The sequence below is a fragment of the Anomalospiza imberbis genome, chromosome 1 (assembly GCF_031753505.1).
Source record: "Anomalospiza imberbis isolate Cuckoo-Finch-1a 21T00152 chromosome 1, ASM3175350v1, whole genome shotgun sequence".
Classification (NCBI taxonomy): domain Eukaryota; kingdom Metazoa; phylum Chordata; class Aves; order Passeriformes; family Viduidae; genus Anomalospiza; species Anomalospiza imberbis.
Window position 1 is genome coordinate 38,840,492 of NC_089681.1, and position 23,730 is coordinate 38,864,221.

Below are 23,730 nucleotides of genomic sequence, written 5' to 3' on the forward strand. Positions count from 1 at the left end.
GAACTAGATCAGATTCTCGTAAAGGAGAGCATGTGATCTGTTTCTGATCCCAAAAGAGTTGAGGAGAGCACACCACCACCAAGAGAAAGGCTGTGGGGAAGACAAGGCAATCCAGTAATTGTGGATGACTTGAGCTTTTAGCATCATGGACATGCAAAAAAGAGATTCCAGACCTGGTGACGTGAAGAAGCAGGTCTGGTTGGAACACAGCCTGTAACACTGAAACTCGGCACAACCAAAACATGAGCACAAGGTACAAACCCACTTGCATATAAATGTGCAGGTGTGTTTCCCACCCAGGAAACATCGTCACAGGGGCACACCTAAGCTCGAGGCTCAGAAAAAACATTTCGGGCCCACGCTGTTTTAGCAGGTACCTATTGCTCTATCAGCCCTCGTTGCTTAAGTGCCACCATTGCGGCAACGGGGCCCATCGCCCTGAGGGACGAGGCCGAGTCGTGCGCGGCGCCCGCCCGTTCGATCCAGCAGGTGCCATTTTGTGCCACCTCAGGCCCGCTCCGCTCCCGCGGCCCCCGCGGAGCTCCCCCGCCGCCGCCCCCCAGCCCAGGAGGCTGCGAGCCGGGGCACGGCGGGACCCGCACTCCGCCCCCGGGCCCCGCGGGCCGCCGCCCCCCGCACTACATTTCCCGGCAGCGCGGGGCGGGGACCGGCCGGGCCCGGCTGGGGCTGCTGGGAGGGCCGGTGCCTCGACTGCTGGCTTTCCGGAGCGTCAGGAAGGGAAGGGTTGTTTGGGGTGTTTTTGTTGTAGGTGCAAACCGAAAGGGGAAAGCTCCGCGGCCTAAAAAAAGCATCACCGCTTCCTCAGTTCCCAGTGGGACCGGTAACGGCAGCGCCAGTCAGTGCGGGGGGTCCAGCCGGTTCCCAGGTGTTTCTAGGGGGGAAGCGGTTCCTTCCTCTGGAGGGCTGTGGCGCTTCAGAGGTCGGATTTGAAAATCATTTATTTTATTTATGGTTTCTATAATCACTTCGCAGGCATCCTGGAGACTAACAGCTGTTGGGGGATCATGGTAGCTCCGGGCTGGGACTGTTTGCAGGTGTTCATTCCAAATGCAAAAGTCAGGCCCTGTGAGGCTGTGGCTGTATTTACTGCACACCTTGCTAGCAAAGACCAGGAGTGTGAGGTTGGCATTTGGGCCATCTCTTTGGCCATACCTTCCTGACCGATGTTTTGTTTCCCAGTGTTATGCCAGATGTAAAAAAGGCAGTCTATGAAGTTGCATAACATGCAAACATGAAGTTTGCATAAACATGCAAAACAAATCTGTATCCACCGGTATTTGAGAGCGCACACAAACAAATGTGGACAAAGTGAAAATAACAGAATCGTTAAAGCTCAGATTTGATTTTTTTCCTTCTAACTGAAAACTGGTGCCCGAGCTGGCCTGTGCATTTTCTTTGCTCAGAAAGTTGATAGATCACTGTTTTTCTTCAAGAACTAAAGGTGACCTCTCAATTAAAAAAAAAAAAAAAATGAGGTCTTTGTTGAACACGATGGAAAGCTTTTTTCCCACCTTCCTTACTGACCTTCCCTTCCTAGTATATTTTTTAATCTCAGTTTTCAGATGTCTAGAAATTTTCCAATGGACCCACATGTACCCATATGGCAAATTTAAGCCCAGTGAGAAGAGTTTTAGTTACTGTTGTCATATGTTGAGCATGATCCACAGATTAAACAATCCATGGATCACAGCTTAAAATGCAACAGGTAGGCAGATGTACATTGTTTACCAATTCAGTGATACCTTCAGTAATTAATAGTTCTTCTAATTGCACAATATAAATGTTATGTGCCTATTCTCTAATACCTACAAGGGCAGGTAAGTGAGATAAAACCCCAAGATTTTAATTATAGTGCTTGACATACTAACATGGACAAACCAAAACCACGCACCTTACATACAAGAGGTCTTTTTCCTAAAGGAAGGTTCACAGACATTATCTAGAGATCGAAAAGCATAAAAGCAGCATTTCCACAATTATTCAGAAGCTGCTGTAATGCACAAGCATGTCAATTATTTTTTCTCCATTTATCCATTGGGAACATTAAACGCAAAACTGTTTTCTGTGGCTTAGGAAGTCCCTGACTGAATGTGTCCACATGCACTGAAAGAGCACTTGTTTGCTTTCCCTGTTCTTACACTGTTTGCCTAAGTACATGCTGCTGGCTGCATGAGGAGAAAAATACACGGTTAAATAGATGTTTTGACTAGCACAGTGTGGCTGTTCTTCTGCAATGAACAATGTTGCTGCCATTACTGTGTAGGTATCGGTTGTGTCAGATCAGCTGTGTAATTTAGCTTTCTAAAATGAAACACTTCTTTCTTTAAACTGCTGCTCTGAGCAATAAGACTGTTTTCCACAATCACTTTGCAAAGTGTCCAGTACTTATTACATACATACATAAAAGACTGTTGAATCTCTGAAATGGGACTTTTAGTAGGCAATCACTAAGAACACTGGGTTTTAATACACTTTTTCTTGTGTATGTACTCATTTTATCATCAACCTCCATAAAATAATTACAGTTTTCACCATGAAAATCAGTCTGCTTTCCAGGACTAAGGGAAAGGGAAGGGAAAGGGCAGTTTCTTTTCTTTCATTTACACCTTGAGGATGCCAGTGACTTGTTATCACCTACTTGTGCATTGTGAGAAACTGAATAAGCATTCAGTTCATCCACATCATTTGAGATGTTATATTCCTCTATCACACCTCTCCCCTCTCAATTCTTCCAAGCTGTTCAAACGTCTCTTAGGCAAAAGCTATTGCACACTGTGAGAGCCTGTTCACTCTTTGGCATACTTTCCAAGTTGTTCTAGATTTTTTCTGAGATGAGAGTAGAAAGCAGGGGAATTAGTTCACACTTAGCATGGAAGATGTGGCTGCATGATGGATTCATTGTGGTGTGATTGTTGCTTTATATTTCCTTATCCTTTCTTCCCTGAAAAACTATTATGTCACTTTACATGTTACTCTGATATATTTCCCCATGTTTTCCAAACTCTCCCTTCTTTAGAGACCACTGATTTGGGTTTAAAAAGCAAGCAATTTTCAGCCTAACATATTTTGAAACAAAATCCAGTCTAAAACTTGTGGTCTTGTGGTCTTGTTTTCTCCAAGTGTAATTTTCAGGGAACAGGAAGGAGGCTGAGGAAGATAACGTTGGTGGAACTCGCCTTCAACCACAGGAAACTAAATGGGCAACAGTAAAGCATTTTTAAAATGGCTTTCAGCTATGGAATTAACATGTTACAGATTTCAAGTCTAGAACAGAAAAATATTTCAGAAATTAAGTGAGCAATAGTGAGAAATACAGACCTTTCAGAAAATGTAATGGACTTACTTTATATGCAGATATATGAGAAGTGACACTGCAAGTGCTCAGATCATATCCTGCATTCAAGTAGAACAAAAATTGGGCAAAAAGTTCTGTCTCTGTAATATTGAGATGATTTCATAGGATTTCTGTGGGTGAGGTTCCACACTTAGCAAGTGATGTCTTGGAGGGAAAAAAAAAAATCGCAAAATCAAAATCTCCCATAGCTATTTAAAGTCAGCTGTGGAAAAAAGTTTTAATTTCTCAATTTCTAGTATAAAATACAGTGACAAATATAGGACTACAAATATAGTGATAAACGTTTTCCTTAGATTAGCTGAGAGTAAAGATCTCCTGGACAGGTTTCGTTTCTTCACAAACTTCCTTGAGACTTTTTCATCATACCATTTCGTGCTGCTGTGACATCACGTGCATCAGCCTTTTGCCACCAATCAACATGGTGCTCAGTTTAATCCATCAATAGCCAGCTACTATGGACATAATAATCAGAGCTGTAGGGAAAATTTATTAACAAATGCACTGGCTGCATTTCAAACAAGTGTAGGCAAATGGATGTAACAAAATCCTCAAAGTGTAAATAGAGTAATAAAATACAACAAAATGTAGTACAACTTTAAAAAAGGGTTGCGAAGTGTGACTAAAAGAGCTGGACAGGATTTTTCCATCTGCTTTAGGATTTCAGATGTCTTTTTTCTTACACTCTCTAACTTTCTAACCTACAGAGTACTGCATAGGTCAATAAACTCATTAGTACTCAAGACCTCAAAGCCCTGAATACAAATCATGTCCCTACTTTAGAGCAGAATTTTACATGAAGAAAACAGGAGTTTGCACTGCATGTTGAGTCATGTGTATCATGTAGCACAAGTGTGTAGCACTGAGGCACATCTAGAACCACTGTGTGGAAATCAGGCCTGTACATTCTTAGCTTCTTTTGGGGAGTTGTTCAAATTAAGTGGACTGTTAAGTGGACCATAAAAATCCAGATTTGCAGATGAGGGAGGGTGACATTTAAGTTTGAATGAAACCTGGCAAAGCAGAGGTGATTTAATCTCTGGTCCCGCAGAAATCAGCTGATCACTCCAAAGGTAGCAGGTTTGAAGTAACTCTTTTGAAGTAACCAGGGGAGCACAGTGAAACATTTTCCAAGCCAGTACATTTCTGTAAATGTCAATACTTCATGCACAATGTTCATGAATTTATATGTTCTCTGAGAAAATAATTTCACCAACATGCTTATGTGTGGATTTCCTCTGTAGCTAAAGACCTATAACTTAGAAATTGTAGAGAAAAGGTCAAGTTAAAATCCAAAAGCAAAACAGTGCTGTGATTTTGCATGTAGCAGCAACATGAGGGCTAATGTCATTGCAGCTGGCAGCTAAGTATGATATCATGGACATAAAAGTTAGTATAAAAATATCATCAATTTTTCCTTTCATAGCATTTTTTCCAATTTACAGGCCAACAATGCAGAAGAATGTATCAGTCTTTATTTTCTTCACAGACATTAGCAGCAATATCTCAGCTTTTGAGAAATACACAGCAAGCCAAAATCAACCATCACAAGACATGGCAAGTATTCTGGGACTCACAAAGTTTTACTGAGGGACAGAGGGTACTTTCTGTCTTATTGAGAGGCACCTACATGAGAACAGGCAAAAATCCTGATACTTAATAATCACATCAGCTGATACCCTAGAAAGTATGGTGCAGAGCTGGAAACCCCCATCTCCTTTAGGCCTATAAATAGCAAAGTAACAGAGGAGCAAAGGAGCAATTTGTTTTTTTCATGGTAGCTTACAGTGATACAGGTGTGGAATGAAGCTGAACACTCAAGAGAATTAGTGGCCACACATTACAGAGTGCATTTCAATACACTAGAAACTCTGCACCTCACTCTCCCCAGACTGTTTAACATCTGAAACAAGACAAAAAGCAGCAGAATTTGAAAAGAAGGAAAAGCGGAGAAATGAAGATTTGGTCTGGCACAGAGCCATTATTCATTTCCTTCTCCCCCTATCATTTAATTTCACTTCTAGCCCCTACCTGCATGTAAGGCTGTCCTGGCTTTCCATCAGGGTATAGATCTGCAAGCCCAGATGCAATATTCATGACTGCCACACTTGGAGTCTTCCCTCCTGCACATGGAGGTTTAAATTAGTTCTTTGGTTATACCTTGCTGTTTCCATTCTGTGTTCTCCTCCAATCCCTACTTATTCCTATACTAGAACACATTCTCCAACCCACTGCTTTCCTATATATTCAATTAATAAATTAAAACCTTGCTTTTTTTTCTGTTAACTGGGTATCAGCCTTGCTGCATCATTTCTCAGACTCAAACCCTTTTTTGCTGGTTTTGCTTCCCTACTGTGTCTCTAATTTCTCCATGTCAGAAACCTTGCATTACTCTTTATTAAGAAGCATTTTTCCAAGTCCCAAATGGTAGGAAACTGCCTCACTCTCTTTACTATTCAGCAATAATTAAGAATTACCTTTTTTTTTCAACTTCTCCTGATGTTTTAGCCCAGATTCCTCTAGTAACTATTCACAATTTTTTTTTTTTTCATGAAGAAAGGAGAAAAAAAAATCTCTTGTGGGACACTTCCTCCTGCAGTACAGGCAGGTACTCTAGTAAGTAATGATACTAATAAGAACATACCATAGGCACATAGGGGAGCATGCAAAAGCTCTGAGCAAACAGCTACACAGCAGCAGTCTCTTTGCAGCTGATTGTGGCAGCCAACAGACTACCCGTGTTCATTGTGCATAAATTTACAGCTTATACATTGGCAAATAAAATCCTAGTGCAGGATCAGAAAACACACGCTGCTAAACAAAGCTGATTTATAACAGCCCTTGGACACATAATAATATTTGATATTTAATATTTAAATATTAAATATTTGAGAATATGCTGTAACATTTCTGCATCGCACTAGAATGCACCTTTTTTTTTCCATTCATCTAACTGTTGTGAATAAAGTGGGTTAACTCTGGAGATGGGAGGTCAGCCAATGCTGCCTGATTACCAGGCTGATTTAATAGGCATTCCTGCATGGGTAAAGAACATAATTCCACACACACACCTGTGTATAATCCTACCTGTTGCCATGATTAGAGGCAAGAGCACCCATATCACCCTTTCTTATGGCATGGGAACCCCAATTAAGTAGTCATGCTTTGCAAGCTTTCACTTCTATTGCCACACAATCCTCTGCACTGTGTCAACATATGAAACATTGCATCACAGAGCTGGCCCATATCAACACATTTTCTTGTTCTGATGAGGTTCACTGCCAAAAATGCTTGGGGAATTAAAAACAATCTATGAGATCCTGACAGTGGAAACACATCTTAACAGGCACTGAACTATATGATCTGAGCATCCAGTGGCTAAGTCATTAGTGCTGGCATATTCCTCTTCCAATGAGAATTTGTCCCTCTCCTAATGTTTGAGAAACACCAAAGCTGTTGGTTATATTTGCTGTGTAGTTTGTAAATACTTTGAACAGATGTTAATGCAGCACATCTCACCCCCTCACCCTTACGAAACAGGATTTGGCACTTTTCCCAGATGAAATGAATGGGGCACCTGTGGGTAATAGTTGGTCACTTTTACAATTCCTGTGTTTTCAAATCTGCTAATACTGGGAACTAGAATTCCATAAATCTCCATTAGATAGTAAAAATCACTCAAAGGAAATGCACATAGTAAATGAAAGTTCAGAATGTCACTTAGTCATCTATGTTCAGGATGATAATCCTTCCTCTTGACTGGAATCTCCTTAGCCCCAGCTGTTCTTCTTCTGCAGGAATAAAAAAGGAAGAGTCAAGTTTGAGGAACTCTGGCTAAGTGGTGTTTGCCCCGTTTCCTTCAGAGGCAACACAGGACACATATGACTCCTCTGAGCAAGGCACTAGGGTTTCTATGAAGACCCACTCCTCTCCTAGAAGTTGCAATGTGTGACTAAGGACAAGTTTGTGTAGGCTGCAATTGCAGCGACATACTTACAGTTGCTAAAGCAGCTGATACTGCCAATGAAGACTTAACCATAGAATTATAGAATACACTGAGTTGGAAGGAACCCATCAGGATCATTAAGTCCAACACAGGACAGGCCCTGCACAGGACACCTCAAGAGTCACACCATGTGCCTGAGAGCACTGTCCAAACACTTCTTGAGCTCGGTGCTGTGACCCCTTCGCTAAGGAGCCTGTTCCCGTGTTCAGCTGCTGTCTGGGTGAAAAGTCTTTTCCTGAGATCCAACCTGAAACTCTCCTGACTCAGATTCATGCTGTTTCCTTGAATCCTGATGAGAGTGAAGAGATCAGTACCTGCCCCTCTGCCCCTCCACTTCCCCTCATGAAGATGTTGAAGAGCGCAATAAGGTCATTTTCAGAATTCTAGAGTAAGCATTCAAAGAAAGCAGAAAGATCAGACTGTTTACAAGGATATCACACTATTCCACTTCAACAGCTGGGGTACAAACTGATGCTTAATATAAAAATATTTATTGCATTCTCTGATAGGAAAAAAGAAGTTATACAAGAGCTTTTAAGAGATTATGGCTCCAACAGCATGACAGGATATTCTTGTTTGTTTTTTTTACTCTAAAGTGAGGAAGATGATTCTAATCACCATGCAATTGCATTTATCCAGCTTAGACTAACCTTAAGTCTCTACTTGCTTTATCCATGTTTCTTGTGACATATCTGTAATCAAGAGTATAGATTCAGTCATTATATATAATCTATAATCAAGATTAAGTGGTGGTGAAGTCAGGTGAATGTAATAAAACATCTACCACAGATTCACATGAAGCATAAACAGCACTCTAGCATGCTACCAGGTACACTGTTCTAGCAGAGGTGCCAATATCTACCCAACAACAGATGCCAAGTGCTTTCTTGAAGTTAAGGTAGGCCAAAATACAATACAGCTCTCAGTAAAAAATGCTAGACTAGCAGTACACTTACACAGCATAAGTACTATAGACAAGCAGAAGGGACAACACTTAAAAAGTTCCTCAAACATGTTCTTATGACTTGAATGACCTTGGGCTCCTTTGAAGGCATCCAGTGGAACATTACACAAAAGAAACAACACCAGTCCCAATTCTACATTCCTGGAATTCTGACAGCACTCAAAAATCAGTCCAAAAGTCACACGTGGCAAGAGGGAGACATCCTCATCTGATACAAATTAGCATAGTTCCATTTCTAGACTAGAATCAAGAGTAATGATTCCATTTGTGTCTTCTTTGACACAGGACTCTGAAAGATGCTAATCTGACAGTCTTAAAATAGTTTCTCTACAAACTAGTTTTAGTCTTTCATAATGTAGACTAGTAAAGTGAAGCTATCTGGTGAATTTTGTTTCAGCAAGTTTCTTACATGCCTGAAATCTTCATACAAGGAGGGGAAAGGGGATGTGTCTCCCATCTTCTAGCCTCCAACTCCAATCATAAGGCCACTCTCAATGTTAAATACTATTAATTTCCAAGTATTAATGCAAAGCTCATATTTAAACCTTTAAAAAATTAAATAACGGGTGGTTTTTTAACATTTTCTTGTTGTAGGTGAGACACTTTTAAAATAAACTTTTCTAAAAAGAAAGCAGCAGCCAGTGTCACTGTTTGACTATCATTAGCCTCCTAAATGTACTGCTTTAATACAACAATACTGGAAAGTAGGCGTATTAACGATCACAATAATAACTTGCCAAGCAAATGCCTTCAGTCATATTTTTTCTGGTGGTACTAAGTGTTCTCTCATCATACAAACTTTACTTGAAGCTGTGAATGTTCAACAACTTATAGTTCAGAGTTCTGCTGCCTTCGGTTGAGCATATGGTTAAAAAAACCTTCCAAAAAAATGCTGCCCTAAGGGACTTATGTGTATATGTAGCAGTAAACGAAGAGCATGTCACTGAATTAACAAACTGAATACTCTAATCTAGGTACAACCAGAACTCATTTTTTTTAAATTGAAGTATTGTTCATTCCCTCAAAAGGACCCCACCCTGGAAGGGTCACACTCAACCCGGTTAAACCACTTCCATGCAGCATGGCTTCACACAGCCAGGTGACCTCTTTACATCAACCATACCTTTAGGTGCAAGTCTCAGCACGGAGCGATAACCACCTCATGTGTATAAGTACTTTTCTTAAAACAAAAAAAACCACAACAACAACAAATCCCAGGAAAGTGCGGGGGAGCTGGGGCGTTGTCCCGAGGGCCTCCACCCAACAAACTACTCCGTCCTTTGAGCTTTTAACCCTTCTCCAGCCTCAGCGAAGAACCCACGGAGGATAAACGTCCTCACGGCCGCCCGGGGCCGCAGCTCTCCTTCCCGGGGAGGACCCCACAGCTCCACGCCGCGCCCGCTGCCCCCGCCCGGCTGAATCCCATCCTAGCGGCCGGCAGCCCCGGGCGGAGCGCGGTCAGCGCCGCGGCAGCTGCAGCCCCCAGCCCGGCGTTCTGCCGCGGCGGAGCGGCCACCGGCCCCGGCATCCGCTCAGCCCTGCGCCGGGGCGGGCTGCCTGATAAAGGCAGGGCTGCTTGGCTCCGCCCCGCTGCGCTCCCTGCTTCCTTCGCACCGCTCTCGCCCGCCCGCCCCAGAGCCGCTGCGCCACGGCGGGAGGCGGAGGTGCCCTGCCTGTCTTTCAGGCCGGCAGGCGGAGGTACCGCGGTGCTGGGGTGATGTGGGCTGGGCGGGCGCCGGGAGACGGGACGGGGTGCGCGGGCGCTCGGCAGCCGGCTCGGGGGCCGGGGGCAGCCGGGCGCTGCGGGGCAGCGGCGCGGCCTGAGGGGGTGGTGAGCTGGTCACTGCAGCTGAACGCTGCTTGTGGGGGTTCTTATGGTGCCGATTGGGCTGGTAGGCTTGCTGTGCCAAGTGAGAGTAAGGTTATCTAGCATCCCCCGGGGACTGAGGAATTCACTGCTGTACTTGGGCAGCCTTAGCTACAGGACTGCTGTACTTTTGTGGGACTGCAGCTCTCCCAGTACAGTGAGAAAAATTCATGTTTGCCAAATGCTGCTCAGGTGATTGCGTGTTCAACCTTTAGTCCTTCGACTAGCAAGGGTGGTGTGCCAGCCTCAATCCTACCCTTGTGATTCGTGAGCAGTGATCATCTTTAAGACCCTGTCAGGTCTGCAGGAGCCTGTCGGTGGTTAGCTTTGGCACACGTACCAACAAGTCTTTGCTGGCCAAGTTATCTGCACTTGAAATCTGTCTGATAAAACATTGTAGAATGTCTGATACTTCTCTACCGCATAAAAGCCCTCACACTTAATGTCTGTGTAGGACATAGGCATGCTGAAAAACAATATAAGGCATCAGAAGTGATCTGAGATTTTATATGTGCCAAAGGCCCCCTTGGTTAATTCACTTACTTCTAAGTACATCCCTGCTCACTTTAGTTGACAAGCCAAAATCGGCCAAGTGAGTGGCAAATTTAATTGTCGGTATGGATACGCTTGTTTGCAGTAGCTGGTGTAATTAGCAATACTAATGCATTGAGTGAGAATGGAGGCCCAGTCAAATCTGGGTTAGGGGAGAGATGTGTCCATGGAAATTAAGCACCTTGTTGAAGGATGCAGAGTTGGTCTTCTAACAGGAAGTCTCCTGTGGTGTGTATCCATAAACAACTCTACTTCATTAAGAGAAAGTCATACTTTTCTGAAAGAGCTGATGTGCCTCTGACCTACACAAGCCTAATATATTAATATTTTACTTAAAGAATTACTGTCATAAATTTTAAACTGAGTTTAGGTCAAATTGTGTATTGCTTCTGAAGGCAATTACCTCGCTTGTTTTTTTTTAGGGATTAAATTTAACATCTTTATCTGTGGCAGAGATACCAGTCTCTTTTTATACAAATGGAGGGGTTTATGTTAAGTGCATTAAATCAGTGCAATCAAGTCAGCAATTCAGCTGCTGCATTTATTTTAAAGACTTGTTGCTTGTTTTAGACTCAGCAAAGAACTAGTACTTCCAAAAACTTGCATTTTTTTATGTGCATGAAAATTAATAACATTTTTTCCTATATAACTCTATTTTTGCTTAGAACAGTAATATCTCTATAGATAAGAAAGCCTTTTACAGGAAATGCCAATATTGGCTCTAGAAAAATGTTTCAGTGCTGTTTTGATATTTGTTTCACTTCTTACTGAAGTTACTGCCTCCGCACACATTTTGTCACATTTTAATGAGAATGAAGACTAGAAAGTACTCAATAGAAAGCATTCACCCCATGACTTTGCCAGAAAGAATTTGTTTTCCTACCCACTATGTCTGTGGCAAATGTTTTTCTGTTATCAGAACAGTTTTAAGATGTCCCAATGTTTCTGCCAGAAAACTTTCTGAAATAACTAGCTCTGCTCTAGAAGAGGCCTGTTTCTTTTCAAGACCAGCCTAGTTTCTCATGTGGAAAACCTGAGACTCATGGCAACCCATGTATGTTCACATACTAAATTTCATGAACTTTGCTCAGAGCAGCAGAGACCTAAGTTACTTATCTCCTGGCACTTGTCAAACATGATTACCTATATACATAGACAGCAAAGTTAACTAAGAGATGTAATCAGGCTGGGTATGTCTAAAGGTTGCTAAAGGTGCTAAATGTCTAAAAGTGCTAAAGGTTGAAGTGTAGATGCCAGCATGCTCTGCCTTTAGCTGAGAAAGATGTTATTGCTTCATAATGTTATTATTCAAAGTTTAAAACCTGTTTTAACCAAGGATTAATTTCTTGCACAGCTTTTGTATACTGGAAAATAAAATAACATTCCTCCAAGGACTTAAAGGTCTGCTTGGTGTCAGCATTCCTGGGATGTGTACAGATTGTGAGCTTAAATACATACCTGAGATGGTGTGATTCAAGCCCATGGCATTTGCTTAATGCAGGGAGGTGAAGAGAAGAAACTCAACAGCTTTGCAGTGCGTTCTCAAAGAACTGTATTCAACTGCAAAAGCAGGCTCTCCTCAATAATGATAGTACAGGTAGCTGAAAAGTCAGTAGCGACAGACAGGTAGTTACCTAGTGTGCTTTGGAGATTATTAAGCATATTGTCTTTTGAAGCTCTTAATGCTCATGCTTTTTTGGCACAATTGGGACTGTGACTTGTACTGCATATGATTTCATGGTGATAAGCAGTGCCTACAAAGCAAAAAACATTGTGGTCCTAAAAGCAGAATTTTTCCTGACCTATAGTACTAGTTTGTGAGTACTAAAGTTCTTTGATCAAACCATAAGTTTTGATTTGTAATTGTCATGTATTTCTGTTTAAGATGCTCAATGGGCAGATTTTTATTATTAGTAGTATGTATTTATGTATTTTAGAGTTTTGTGCACATTCTGTCAGAGCAGAGAATGAAACCCATGGCATGAGGGATGGGGAATTTCTAAAGCAGATAAGAGCAGGTGTTTCCTATTGCTTCTGAATGGTAAATGAATTGTATACTGCATCCTGAAGGAAAGTGGAAGCAACCTGAAGATGAGACAGAAACAGGATAAATGGATTAGATATGCAGGTGTAAGCCTATATATTTCTTTGAAACAATATTCAAAAGCAGGGTAGAGAAAATATTTAGAATGGATTGGAAAATGTTTTTGCAATGTTGATGTTGGCATTTTCTCAATGGTTTACCCTATCTGGTAAATGTTTTGGGTTTTTTATCAGGTATCTGAAGAAATAGCCTGAAGATGAACTTCTTCCTGGAAACATTACAGTTCACTGTACTTCTTGTTTACTACTTATTGGAGTCACTGGTGTTCTTGGTTGTTCCTAGACGGAAGAAGAATGTTAGTGGTGAAATCGTATTAATAACAGGAGCGGGAAGTGGCATTGGAAGACTCTTAGCGGTGAAGTTTGCCAGCCTTGGAGCCACAGTGGTCCTCTGGGATATTAATCAAGAGGGACTCAACTGCACAGTTAGACTGGCCAGAGAAAATGGAGCAGGAAGAGTACACTCTTATGTCTGTGACTGTAGCAAAAGACAGGAGGTCTACAGAGTAGCTGACCAGGTAAAGTATCTTATTTGTGGCTTTGACATTATTCTAAGCTGAGTGCAAGCGTGGGCGTAAGATGCATGAGTAAGTTTTTTAGTGGATTCAAAGCAAGAGATTAAAGTTAATTCATTCTGAATGTCTTGCACTTCCTATCTATTTCAAGAATTCTGGTTTTTAGAATTGACTTGTGTATCTCTATTCCTTAAAAAATAAAAAGAGCTGGCTCTCTTTTTCAGTAGCTCATTTTAACTGGGTAGCTTCTCATTCATTCATTCAATTACCAAGCAGGCACTTAATCGTGAAGTGCGGAAAATCAATTTATTGAAGCTAAAGCAGTATTTCATGTTCTGGCAGCCTTTTACCAAAAGACCATACATTGTAAAAAGGATTAACTGCTTAGGCAATTTTCAAATAATTCCATTGCTGTGAAGAGATTTTGGCAGACTTAATTTATCTAAATTAATAAATGTGTCTTGATATCTTAAATATTTATTTCTTTCATTTCTGAAGAGCTTTGTAAACATAGCACGTAGTTAGATAATTTGGGTAGACTAGCAGTATTGCCAAAAGCTAAAATTGTGAAGCAGTTTCAAGTCTAAGAACCTGTTCTTATTCACTTAAAATTTGCTAAACTTAACTGTTGAACAAAGAGATTTCCACAGTGAGTCTTCCCTGGATGTTTGTTTTTAACAAAAAGTCCAGCTGTCTTCAGGAACATCTTTTGGTTGAAATAATGTTTTGGTGCTCTTTAAGAAGCTCTAGCCTTATGTCTTCTTCTGTCTATCCAAAAAATGACTATGACAGGCTTTCTGATATGTGAAGCTTGTGCATGGATTGTAGCTTGTTAGAGGCTGGTGCTATTAGTTTTGTATTCCAGTAATGCTGATCAGCCTTGGTCCCCCTTGCAGCTGTTAGACCAGCTGAGCTGGACATCTGCTGTCCTTGCAGAGAAGTTGCATGTCTCTCCATAGGCCTGTAGCTGTGCTTCCTGCTGAACTGGGAGAGCTAGAGGAATAATATTGTAATGTGAAGGATACTGGAATGAAGCAGATGAAAATTAACCTTTAGGTCTGAGGACATGAATTGAGGGGTAGCACTCTGGGCCCATGGAGAAAAGCAGTGGCTGAGTCATGCTGGCGAAATTTGAAAACGAGAACAGGGTGTAGATCTGTGTGATGTGGGTTCAGGCTGATGCAAACAGAGCTTGGAGGAACAAAGGCAGGAACAAAGAAGTTGCAGTAGGGTCCAGTGCATGGTCCCTCATTTAAAACCTTCTGTCAGCAATTGTCAGATTCACTAATAATCCTCATGCTGATCTGCACAGAAGAAAACACCTTACTACCATTATTTCAGAAATGTCATGTCCTGCTGATGATGTAGAATCATCCAATCTTACCAGTTACAAAAAGACTTTAGTATTAAGTGGCGCTTGGTGCCACTGTTAAATTCATGCAGCATAGTAGACTTTGCTTCTTAGTGTTCAGCATTAGCCTTTGGAAGATATGACAGCATGATTCCAGGTCCTTTTTCATCTTCTGGTGATTCAGCTTTATGCTGAGTTTTGCAAGACTGTGGTGAACTAAATTTATGCTGGCAGAGCAGGATATATTTGAAAATTCTGCTCCCAATAAAACAATCTTAAAGCCAAAATGAAATGTATGTGGATCTTTAATATGTGCTTCATCAGCCACACAGAGACAGCATGAAAAAGTTACTTTGGTAGGAGGAAAACCCAAAGGGTCTGCATGTATCAGGTCATTGTTTCTTTCCTGTACCAACAGAATGAAGGACACCCTTTTGGCTCTATATCCTATAGCTTAAAATTAATTTCTAATGTCTCTGTTCCAGAAGTACCCAATTCCTAAAGCTTAGCTAAAAAAATAGACAAGATTAGAGCAAGTTTAAGGAATATGAGGAAGTTAGGCTAGAGTAAAGGATAGGTGATAAATTATTCTTTAATTCTTCACTGTATTACACTGTATTCATTTTCCCCAAATAGCTCAGATCACTGACTTGTATTTCAAATTCTATATTAAATATTTTCATTCTCGTTTGGAGAGCTGACACAATATCTTGCAATCAGCTGGCCTACAGTTGTTCTCTCAAATGAGTCTGTTCATGAAGGTTCTCAGTCTGAAGCTAAAATGAAAACTATACTTCCTCTTACTGAATTTAAATGTATAGGCTTATACCTATACATTTAATACTGAATTTTTAATTACAGAAATTTTTAGCCAACTTAATTTCTGGGGTAGAGTGTACCAGTTTCTAGTCCAGAATTACTTTTTAGTTTTAAGATGTGTTTACTGTAGAAAAATACTTGTTGTATTAGTTAAGCTTTCTGCATTAAAGACTTACCTGGGACATTTGTCCTCGGAAACAGAGGTGCTGAAAGCAGAAGCTTGTGTGGAACTGTTGGGCTCCACAAATCTGAAGAAAATCTATTTGAGAGCTCACCTTTAAAAAGGTATCAGGTGAGACTGCAAGAACCTGAGGTGTTTGGATCCTTAACAAGCATAAGTTCAACTTACTTAAATGTGTAATATTTCCGTTTGTTATGTTTTCATATATAATACTTGAAAAGAATATTTTGTATTTATTGCACATTCTCTTGTTGCTTTTTGTTTTAGGTTAAAAAAGAAGTTGGCGATGTCAGCATCCTAATCAACAATGCTGGTATTGTAATTGGGAAGAGTTTTCTTGATTCTCCAGATTCACTTGTAGAAAAAACCATGGAAGTGAACACAATGGCACACTTCTGGGTAATACCTGTATTTTGCATATACATACTAAGACATCCTTTTAACATATTTTCAATGTTAATTTTGCCTTTTGGAATTGAGGAAAACATGCAGGGATATAGAGCTCAGAAATGATACAAGAAATTATTTACTTTGCTCTGGAGTCTGTAAAATCTTTTTTAAAAGTGTGGAAGAATGGATCCTTTGAGAATTTCTAGTGTAGGCAGGTGGAAGCACTTCACATTTAGAAATTCTCTTAAGAACTGAAGTCTACCATCTGCTAAATTCTGAGGCTAGTCATAAGTTACAGTCTCATTATTAACTGACATGAAGCAGGCTCACCTTAATAGCTGCTGCCCCTAGTAACAGAAGAGTGGTCAATTCTACTTCAGTTCTTCTGTTCTGTTAGTGTTCTAGTTGTTCTGTGGCTGTGGTAACTTCAGTAAGAAACAACACATGTTCTAATAATCATCTTAATAATAAGTGGAGCTTTTGTCCAGAATGAGTAATCTGGTGTGCTTTTTCTTCCTTTCAGTGAAGGCAGGTCACCTATATGGTATTTCTATCATAAAGAATTGTGAAGAGAATATTCAATCATGTTTCAGTTTATTTAGAAATAAATTTAATCACAAAGATTTAATGAATTTAATAGAAGGAAAGCATGAAATTAAAATCTCTGCCATTTCACAAAATTTGTAGTGAACACTTAATTCTCATTTGAAAGAAACTTCATTACTAGATTAAGCGATATATTTGGCTTTCATCAAGTTACTATCTGTCTTTGGTAGTGCTGGTGGGGTGGGAACTCCCCATTTAAATAGTTTTAATAAAATCAAAAAACAAGCTCCACATACATACACGCATCCTTTCCATAATGGAAGGGGGAAAGCTTGTTTATTTAAACTGTTGTGAGAATTTCTCTAAAACCAAAAAACACCTTCAAAATATTATGGCATGTAGCTTACTTAGTAAAATTGCAACTCTGATTTACTTTGCAGACTTACAAAGCCTTCCTCCCGGCAATGGTTGCCGCTAACCATGGACACTTGGTTAGCATAGCAAGCTGTGCAGGACTGTGTGGAACCAGTAAGGCTGCAGGTAGTATTAAAGTGTATTAAAGTTAATATTAATTGAAGTAATTAGTTTGATTTTAAACTCTGCAATCAATATCCATGGGGGAAAAAAACCCTAACTTATTTTGAAATTCTGGATCTTTCGGTATAATTAAAGCAAGTAGTCAGACTTTCAAAACAGCTGACCTTAAACAGACCATTTCTTTACAATGCGTTTTCCAGAAGCTCAGCAGTGCTGTGAAACAGGTTTTTCTGCCAAGGCAGAAGGATCTAGAAGCCATATAGAACTATGGAAGCTGAGAACCTCAATGTTAAAATTTACTTGCAGGTTGTGGGATAGGGAAGAGGTCGCTTTAGATTTAGAGGAAGCTCTGAAGACATTTCTGGAATATGTATACAAAGAAGGAGGAATGTGAAATAAGGTGACATGGCAGTAAAAGAAATCTAGCTCCAAGAGAGTGATCATAAGTACAAACTGAATTTCAAGTTGAAACCACATTAGAGAGTCTTGAAAATGTGAGTTTGAGACACAGTGAGTGAGCGCATGGATTTAAAGAAAAAATTGTATGAAAAAATAATTTCATTTACCATTGTTCATTAGAGAGTGGAAAGGTGCTAGCAGGGATGTCATGAGAAACTCTCTGTCTGCCAGTCTAGAACAACAGTTGATTTAGGAGAGGAAAGAAAAGGAATGAATCGGATCAAAAGCAAATTTTAACCTAATCCTGAAAACCATTCCTATTCTCATGTGAAGTGGTTTAGTATTGGACAGTAAAGTTTAATTTGTAAATTTAAATATTTAACTGCAATTAATGTTTTGTTTTACAGATTACTGTGCAAGTAAATTTGCAGCAGTTGGTTTTGCAGAGTCAATTGATATGGAGGTGAGAGCTCTGAGAAAGACTGGTGTTAAAACCACAATTGTGTGTCCTTACCTCATAAACACAGGAATGTTTGATGGTGTTATATCCAAGTGAGTAAACTCTTGTGAGGTTTTCATGAAAGTTGGGTTTTTAGCATATTATAAATCCCTAATTCCTTTATGAAAATCATGTGCCAGGCTTTTTTTGCTTGTATTATTTTTAAGGCTTCAGGTGGCTGTTAACAGTGCTATCCAGTGACTGGGCAACTAAGTATTTTAGTATTCATTTAAACTGAAATGTGAAAAATAATCACTGTCCTTTCCTCTGAAGAAGCCAGATGCTCCATTTGTCCTCTCTGGTTTCTAAGCCCCCATTCTCCTCCTGAAATTGATGGCATACCTTTGCTCAGTATGCATGTATAATGACAAAGTTTAGGAGCCAAATAAAAGTCTGGTGTCTTAATATGAGGTCTCTGGTTTGTCTTATGAGAAGTCATACAGGGGAAAATAGCAATGTCCACTCACTCTAACGTAATAAAGATTCTGTTGTTCATAGGACTTGTGGCGTTTATTTCTTTTTTTAGTTGAATAACTGTAAAATTGAGACTTTTTTAAGAAAATGTGAATCCAAAGCAATTTGCATTATAGCAATATTTTCCTTTTCAGGCGGCCATATATCCTTCCTATTCTGGATCCAGAGTATGTGGCTGAGAGGATAATCACTGCTATTCGGCAGAACCAAGAAATGTTGTTTATACCACGCATCATGTATGTTTTATATTTTTTGAAAAGGTAAGTTATGTTTCTTTTCCTCTCTCTATTTTCTGTCTGGGGATGCTTAAAGTACAAAAGAGGCTTCTACTTGCTGGTTTGAATTTTCATTAAGTTATGCACATTTTTGGAAGGGTTTTGTTTGTTTGTTTGTTTCTATGGGTTCAGTCTACCCTTGGGCCACAGAACAATGACAGAAATGTCTAACTGTGCCTTGCTGACTCCACTGGGGTGCAGTTTTACCAGGGGCTGTAGAGACAGCTTCTCCATAACTGCATGTCAGAGAATTATTGGTTGGAAAAGACCTCTAAGATCACTGAGTTCAACTGTAAACCCATCTGGTGTCTTGCTCTAGCATTTAGGCACTTTTGACTCTGTTGCAAGCCAGGTTGGAATACTGATCTATCTATAACTCAGGCTGCCAAATGAGTGTAAAGGATATTTTGAGCGGACCAGTGGGTCTATATTCTAAAGAGTATACTGCCTTTGCCAATATTAGCCACCTTAAACTAATTCTGTGATAAAACTGCACAACTCTTCTGATGTTTGTTTGTTCCTTTTTATCTTCTTCTTCCATGTCCCTGCCTTACAGCTTCCTACCAGTGAAAGTAAGTGTTGTCCTTTTAGAGTACTTTGGAAACCTTGATGTCATGAATACCTTCAAAGGTCAACCAAAGAAGGAGTGAAAAAGCACAAAATTCAGAGACCAGCAGCTCTAAAGTGGATGTTGTTAAAGGTGGTGGTGGGAAAAGTTCGTTTCACTAGTAGCTGTGAACTTTGGGTGCTTCATTTCTCAATAGTAACAAGATTTTTAAGAGTTGCTCCTTAACTGGCTCTTAATCAACAGCTTTCATCTGAACTACTGTTTTTAGTCCAGCGAATTGTTTTCTTTTCACCTCATTATGAAAATACATTAACTGAATTTAGTTGCTGTGGTTTATAATGCCTTAAATGGGATTCTGCATCACAAACCAGTAATTGGCAACTTTGTGGGGAAGAAAATACCAAGAAACTACATGTATTTAGCAGGTAGCCAGAAAAGCCTGTAGTGGATCTGACTTCTTGCTGCCATTCAATGAACCATGAGGTTGGGCTGTACTGCTGGTGCCCTTACCATTCCCTGGTAAGCTGAAGAATTCAAGAATTTCCTCAAACAACAGATTCTAACTCTTACAAATGAAAGTGTTGTGAGATAAAAATATGCATTCTGTTGGTGAAAAAAAAATTACATTTATTAATTTTTGGAGGTGTGATCTCTCAACTCACAGATGACAGTGGATGTTGGGGCAGGGACAGGGAAGCATATGTAAATTAAGCATTTGTGCTACTAATCTACTTTGTGCCTAATTTATTTTAAAAGCTAATACTATGACTGCAACTTTGTAACAGAAGTCTTTATATCTTTTAAGTACAGTATTTTAAGAACTATTTTAAATTGTCATCTCCTAAGAAGAATAAACTTGTATTTATAAAGCATGAGACTGTCAGTCTAGGTGGGCTATTCAACGTCTCGTCAAAAGAGACAACGAACTACTAAAAGCAAGGGTGTTGTGTTGTGTAATAGGGGTTTCTCTTGGGATTATTTCAGAAAGGAATGGTGCTGACAGAACTGAATGGTATTATTACAGCCGTCCTTTGAGTAACAGCATAATGTTTTGCTTCTCTGAGTTGGGTGACAGGTTGCCTTGTATCTACAGAGACTTGTTTTACTTTCCCTTTACTCTTAGGACTGTCCATTTATTTTGAGCATATGTTGAGGAGGCGTTGCCCTTTTTGACAATGGATGCTTAGAAAGCTACCTTGACTTTTTGTAATCCAAAACAAGGAAAAGGAAGTTTATGTGTACATCACTTTTGTACTTGCTAAGTCCACTTCATCTCACAGTTCTCTGCTAGTAATTGGTATAGCAATTGAAGCAGTATGGAGAAAAGGGGGACTTTTTTAATGGGGTCTTTTTTTTCTTTCAATGATGACCTAGAAACTACCTTCATTTCCCTTGTCTATACAAATAGTAAGGTTTATTAGTGGAGTCCAGTTAAAACTACTTTACTACTGATGAGCAAGAAACACTGAGTAAAACAAATGTGTTAAAAATCACCTTCCCTTTATGATCGATTGATGAGAGCTAGAATTCAGACTGATGAAGAAGAGATTTGTTTCAATCTCCTTTCAGATCTTCAGCTTTTCTTCCTCAAAATTTTTACTCATTTTACAGTACACCTCAGGAAACAGAAGTTAACCAAGTAAAAAAGTAAAAAGGAGATTGTCTCAATGTGTAGTCCATACACACATTGCAGTGTTAACAAATTCTACCACTAATAACTATGTGGTGTATCTGTGTCTTCAGCCTCCTCACCTTTTTGTGCTAACAGAACATGCTTTTCCCTCCTGGCTATGAAGTACTAGATATGCAGAGTTCTGGAGCAAAGGGGAAAAGTGAGCTCTGTATATGAACACTATGAGTATCAAGCTCCAGCTCTAGTGAGAGCAAGTAGCTTTTCATTTTTAGTATATTTGGTGAACATCTTCTGCTGAGGAAAATTAGAAGCAGTAAGTCTGGTGGAGGATTTGGGGATTTTCAGCAGGTTCATGTTTTTCACAGCCCTAGGAGGATTTTATCTGATTTTACCTGATAATTTTAGCAGATAAGTACATCTCCAAGGAATTTTCCTACTTCACAGAATCAGTGGAAAGGACATGTGCTAATTAAGTTTGGTATATCTCTAAGGTTGGAAACTCTACAGCCTCTCTGGGTAACCTGCTCTAGTGTTCGTTCACACTCTGTTTAAAAACAGATAAATGAAAATTATGTATAAATTGAATGTACTTTATTTCATGTCCTTTCAGAGGATACCACTAAGAGTTTGAGTTTGTGTTTCACACCTTCCTTTTAGGTACTTATACACATTGGGGCTCAGCCTTTTCTCAAGACTAAGCAATCCCTGAAATCTCAACCTCTCCTTGTATGGCAGGTGCTCCAGTATCTTAATTATCTTTGCAGCTCTTCACTGGACTCGCTGATTATATGCAAAAATTAGTTAAGAGTATATTCATATCTCTTAGAGACCAATTTCTGTACTAGACTGAGCATGCATAATATGTCGTACAGAGCTTCAGTAGAAGATCTCTGCTTGCTAGCTGTCATAGTAGGAGTACACAAATAATGGCTTTTATATAAATGTGCTGCCACCACATTGAATATTGTGGTCACTGGTAAACTACATCATGTACCTGGAGGATAACAGCCTATCCTGTGATGGTTTTTATCTCTCCCATCTCCTGTGATGGCATGATAGATGTGGAGTTGCATCCTGGAGGTCAAACAGCACACATCCTTCCCCTGTGTTCAGGAGGTTGCATGGAGCAAGTGAGATATAAATGTCTTGAGATAAAAGGTGACTTAATTCCAGCATAACAATGATCTTGACTGATTACTTTCCTGATGCCAAAAAAGAGTCTTTCCTTCAGCTCTTGACAAGAAAACTCATGGAAGGATCACTGTGACACCTAAACAAGAAGATAAAACTTGGAAAGGAACAGCATATCATTTGTGACAGCATAATGTCTGACTGCTGGAAGGCATACCAGGCAGCTCCCACAAAAGAATTGTTGGTTTCATGGCCATTGCCTGAAATTTTAAATAGTTTCTCCCCAAAAATTCTGTCCCAAATTTGATTGGGATGACTGCATTGGCCTAATAATAATGGTTATGGTGATTCAAATGCAATCCATGTTATTTTATTGCCTGCTGTATTTCTTCTCCATGTGAGATCATATTCCTGTGGTAGCAGACATCTTGCTGTCTCCTAATGCTTCAAAACATGGACAACATAGTGCCAAGAAACATTAACTCGATTAAATCCTCTGAAGAAGATTGAGAAGGAAAACAAACAAAAAAAACCCAGCAGCTGAGATACAAGCTCCATTATTATTTTATGAATTCAGAATTCATACCCAGGAGCTATGTGTACGTGCTTGGAATCTGGTGTTCATGGTGGTCTGGTTTCATTTTAGGAAGGAGCCAAGCAGGTACCTTTTCTCTGGTGACTTTCCTAGGGGCAGTTGATCTTCCAAAGACACCTGTGTGGACTGCATACTTTGCTAAGCAGCTGTTCAAAGCCATAAGCTTTGTAAAATAAGCATGTTAACAAAATAACTTAGCTTCTCACACTGACTTTTTCTTTGCTGTGACAATCAAGATAAATTGGTTTGGATCCAAAGTTATCAGATATTCTAGGAAAATGCAAGATTACTGTCTCTCAGGTGACACTTAAAAATGTGTTATCAATGCCTAGGTAGGTGGGGTAGCACTACAAGCAGGGACTTTTGTCCACTGACTGTATGACACACATTCTCTCCAGTCTTAGGTGTTTCCAGCTGGATGATATTTTCACTGCCTTTGAAAGCCACCAAACTCACAGCCTGAAGTTCTGTGAGAACTTCACAGAGAGCCTGTGGCCTATGGCTGAGGAAAACATAGCTCTATCTAGGGAAGAGAAGTGGAAAAAAATCACACCTTCTACCTTTGCAATTGGCAATATCACACTAGGAGGAGCACCCTCAGGATTGTGACAGAGATGTTCAAGACAAAGGAGTTACAAAGTCAGAAGTCCTATGCCACGGTGCTCTGCATTGTTGCATCTGCTGGGTAGCTACCGCTTAATTAAAACAAACCTTGGTTCTTGGTACAGCTGTGTTGAGACATTTCACCTCTTATCCAAGGTCAGGCATAGCTACATCTAAGGAAACATTGTTCTGTAGGACTTGTAGTGGATTAGTCTTCCACAAGCCCTACCCAGCAAGGAAGAACCCTAAGATATATTGTTACACTTTTTCCTCTCCATGTTTTGGGGTCCAGAGGCAGCAACCCTGGCTTTGGCAGAAAGAAGAATCAACAGAGCCAGAACACAAGCAG

The 23,730-nt window shown here is 40.1% G+C and overlaps 1 protein-coding gene and 1 long non-coding RNA gene across 4 annotated transcripts; both read left to right on the forward strand.

Annotated features, from left to right (window-relative positions):
* The first annotated feature begins 669 nt into the window (after nucleotides 1-669).
* Nucleotides 670-5,864, forward strand: LOC137472999 (uncharacterized). 3 transcript variants are annotated; one of them, XR_010998550.1, is made up of 4 exons: nucleotides 670-940; nucleotides 1,577-1,726; nucleotides 4,863-4,930; nucleotides 5,398-5,523. It is a non-coding gene; the product is annotated as an uncharacterized lncRNA (long non-coding RNA). The 3 variants fall into 3 exon arrangements; XR_010998551.1 differs by lacking the exon at nucleotides 4,863-4,930 and having other exon boundaries at nucleotides 672-940; nucleotides 5,398-5,864; XR_010998555.1 differs by lacking the exons at nucleotides 4,863-4,930; nucleotides 5,398-5,523 and adding an exon at nucleotides 2,095-3,846 and having other exon boundaries at nucleotides 672-940.
* A 6,892-nt stretch (nucleotides 5,865-12,756) lies between these two features.
* Nucleotides 12,757-22,971, forward strand: LOC137472980 (epidermal retinol dehydrogenase 2-like). Its single transcript, XM_068188579.1, has 7 exons — nucleotides 12,757-12,892; nucleotides 13,040-13,383; nucleotides 15,999-16,130; nucleotides 17,108-17,207; nucleotides 18,011-18,155; nucleotides 18,711-18,836; nucleotides 19,408-22,971. Exons 2-7 carry the CDS (start codon nucleotides 13,063-13,065, stop codon nucleotides 19,499-19,501), a joined length of 918 nt encoding a protein of 305 aa, XP_068044680.1. The 5' UTR covers nucleotides 12,757-12,892; nucleotides 13,040-13,062; the 3' UTR covers nucleotides 19,502-22,971.
* The last annotated feature ends 759 nt before the right edge of the window (nucleotides 22,972-23,730 follow it).

What these genes read in the sequence shown, in the direction of transcription:
- LOC137472980 (XM_068188579.1), top strand. Translation starts at nt 13,063, where the DNA reads ATGAACTTCTTCCTGGAAACATTACAGTTCACTGTACTTCTTGTTTAC. An exon ending in TCTACAGAGTAGCTGACCAG is followed by an intron (nt 13,384 to 15,998) that starts GTAAAGTATCTT and finishes TTTTTGTTTTAG; the next exon opens with GTTAAAAAAGAAGTTGGCGA. An exon ending in GTTTTATATTTTTTGAAAAG is followed by an intron (nt 18,837 to 19,407) that starts GTAAGTTATGTT and finishes CCTGCCTTACAG; the next exon opens with CTTCCTACCAGTGAAAGTAA.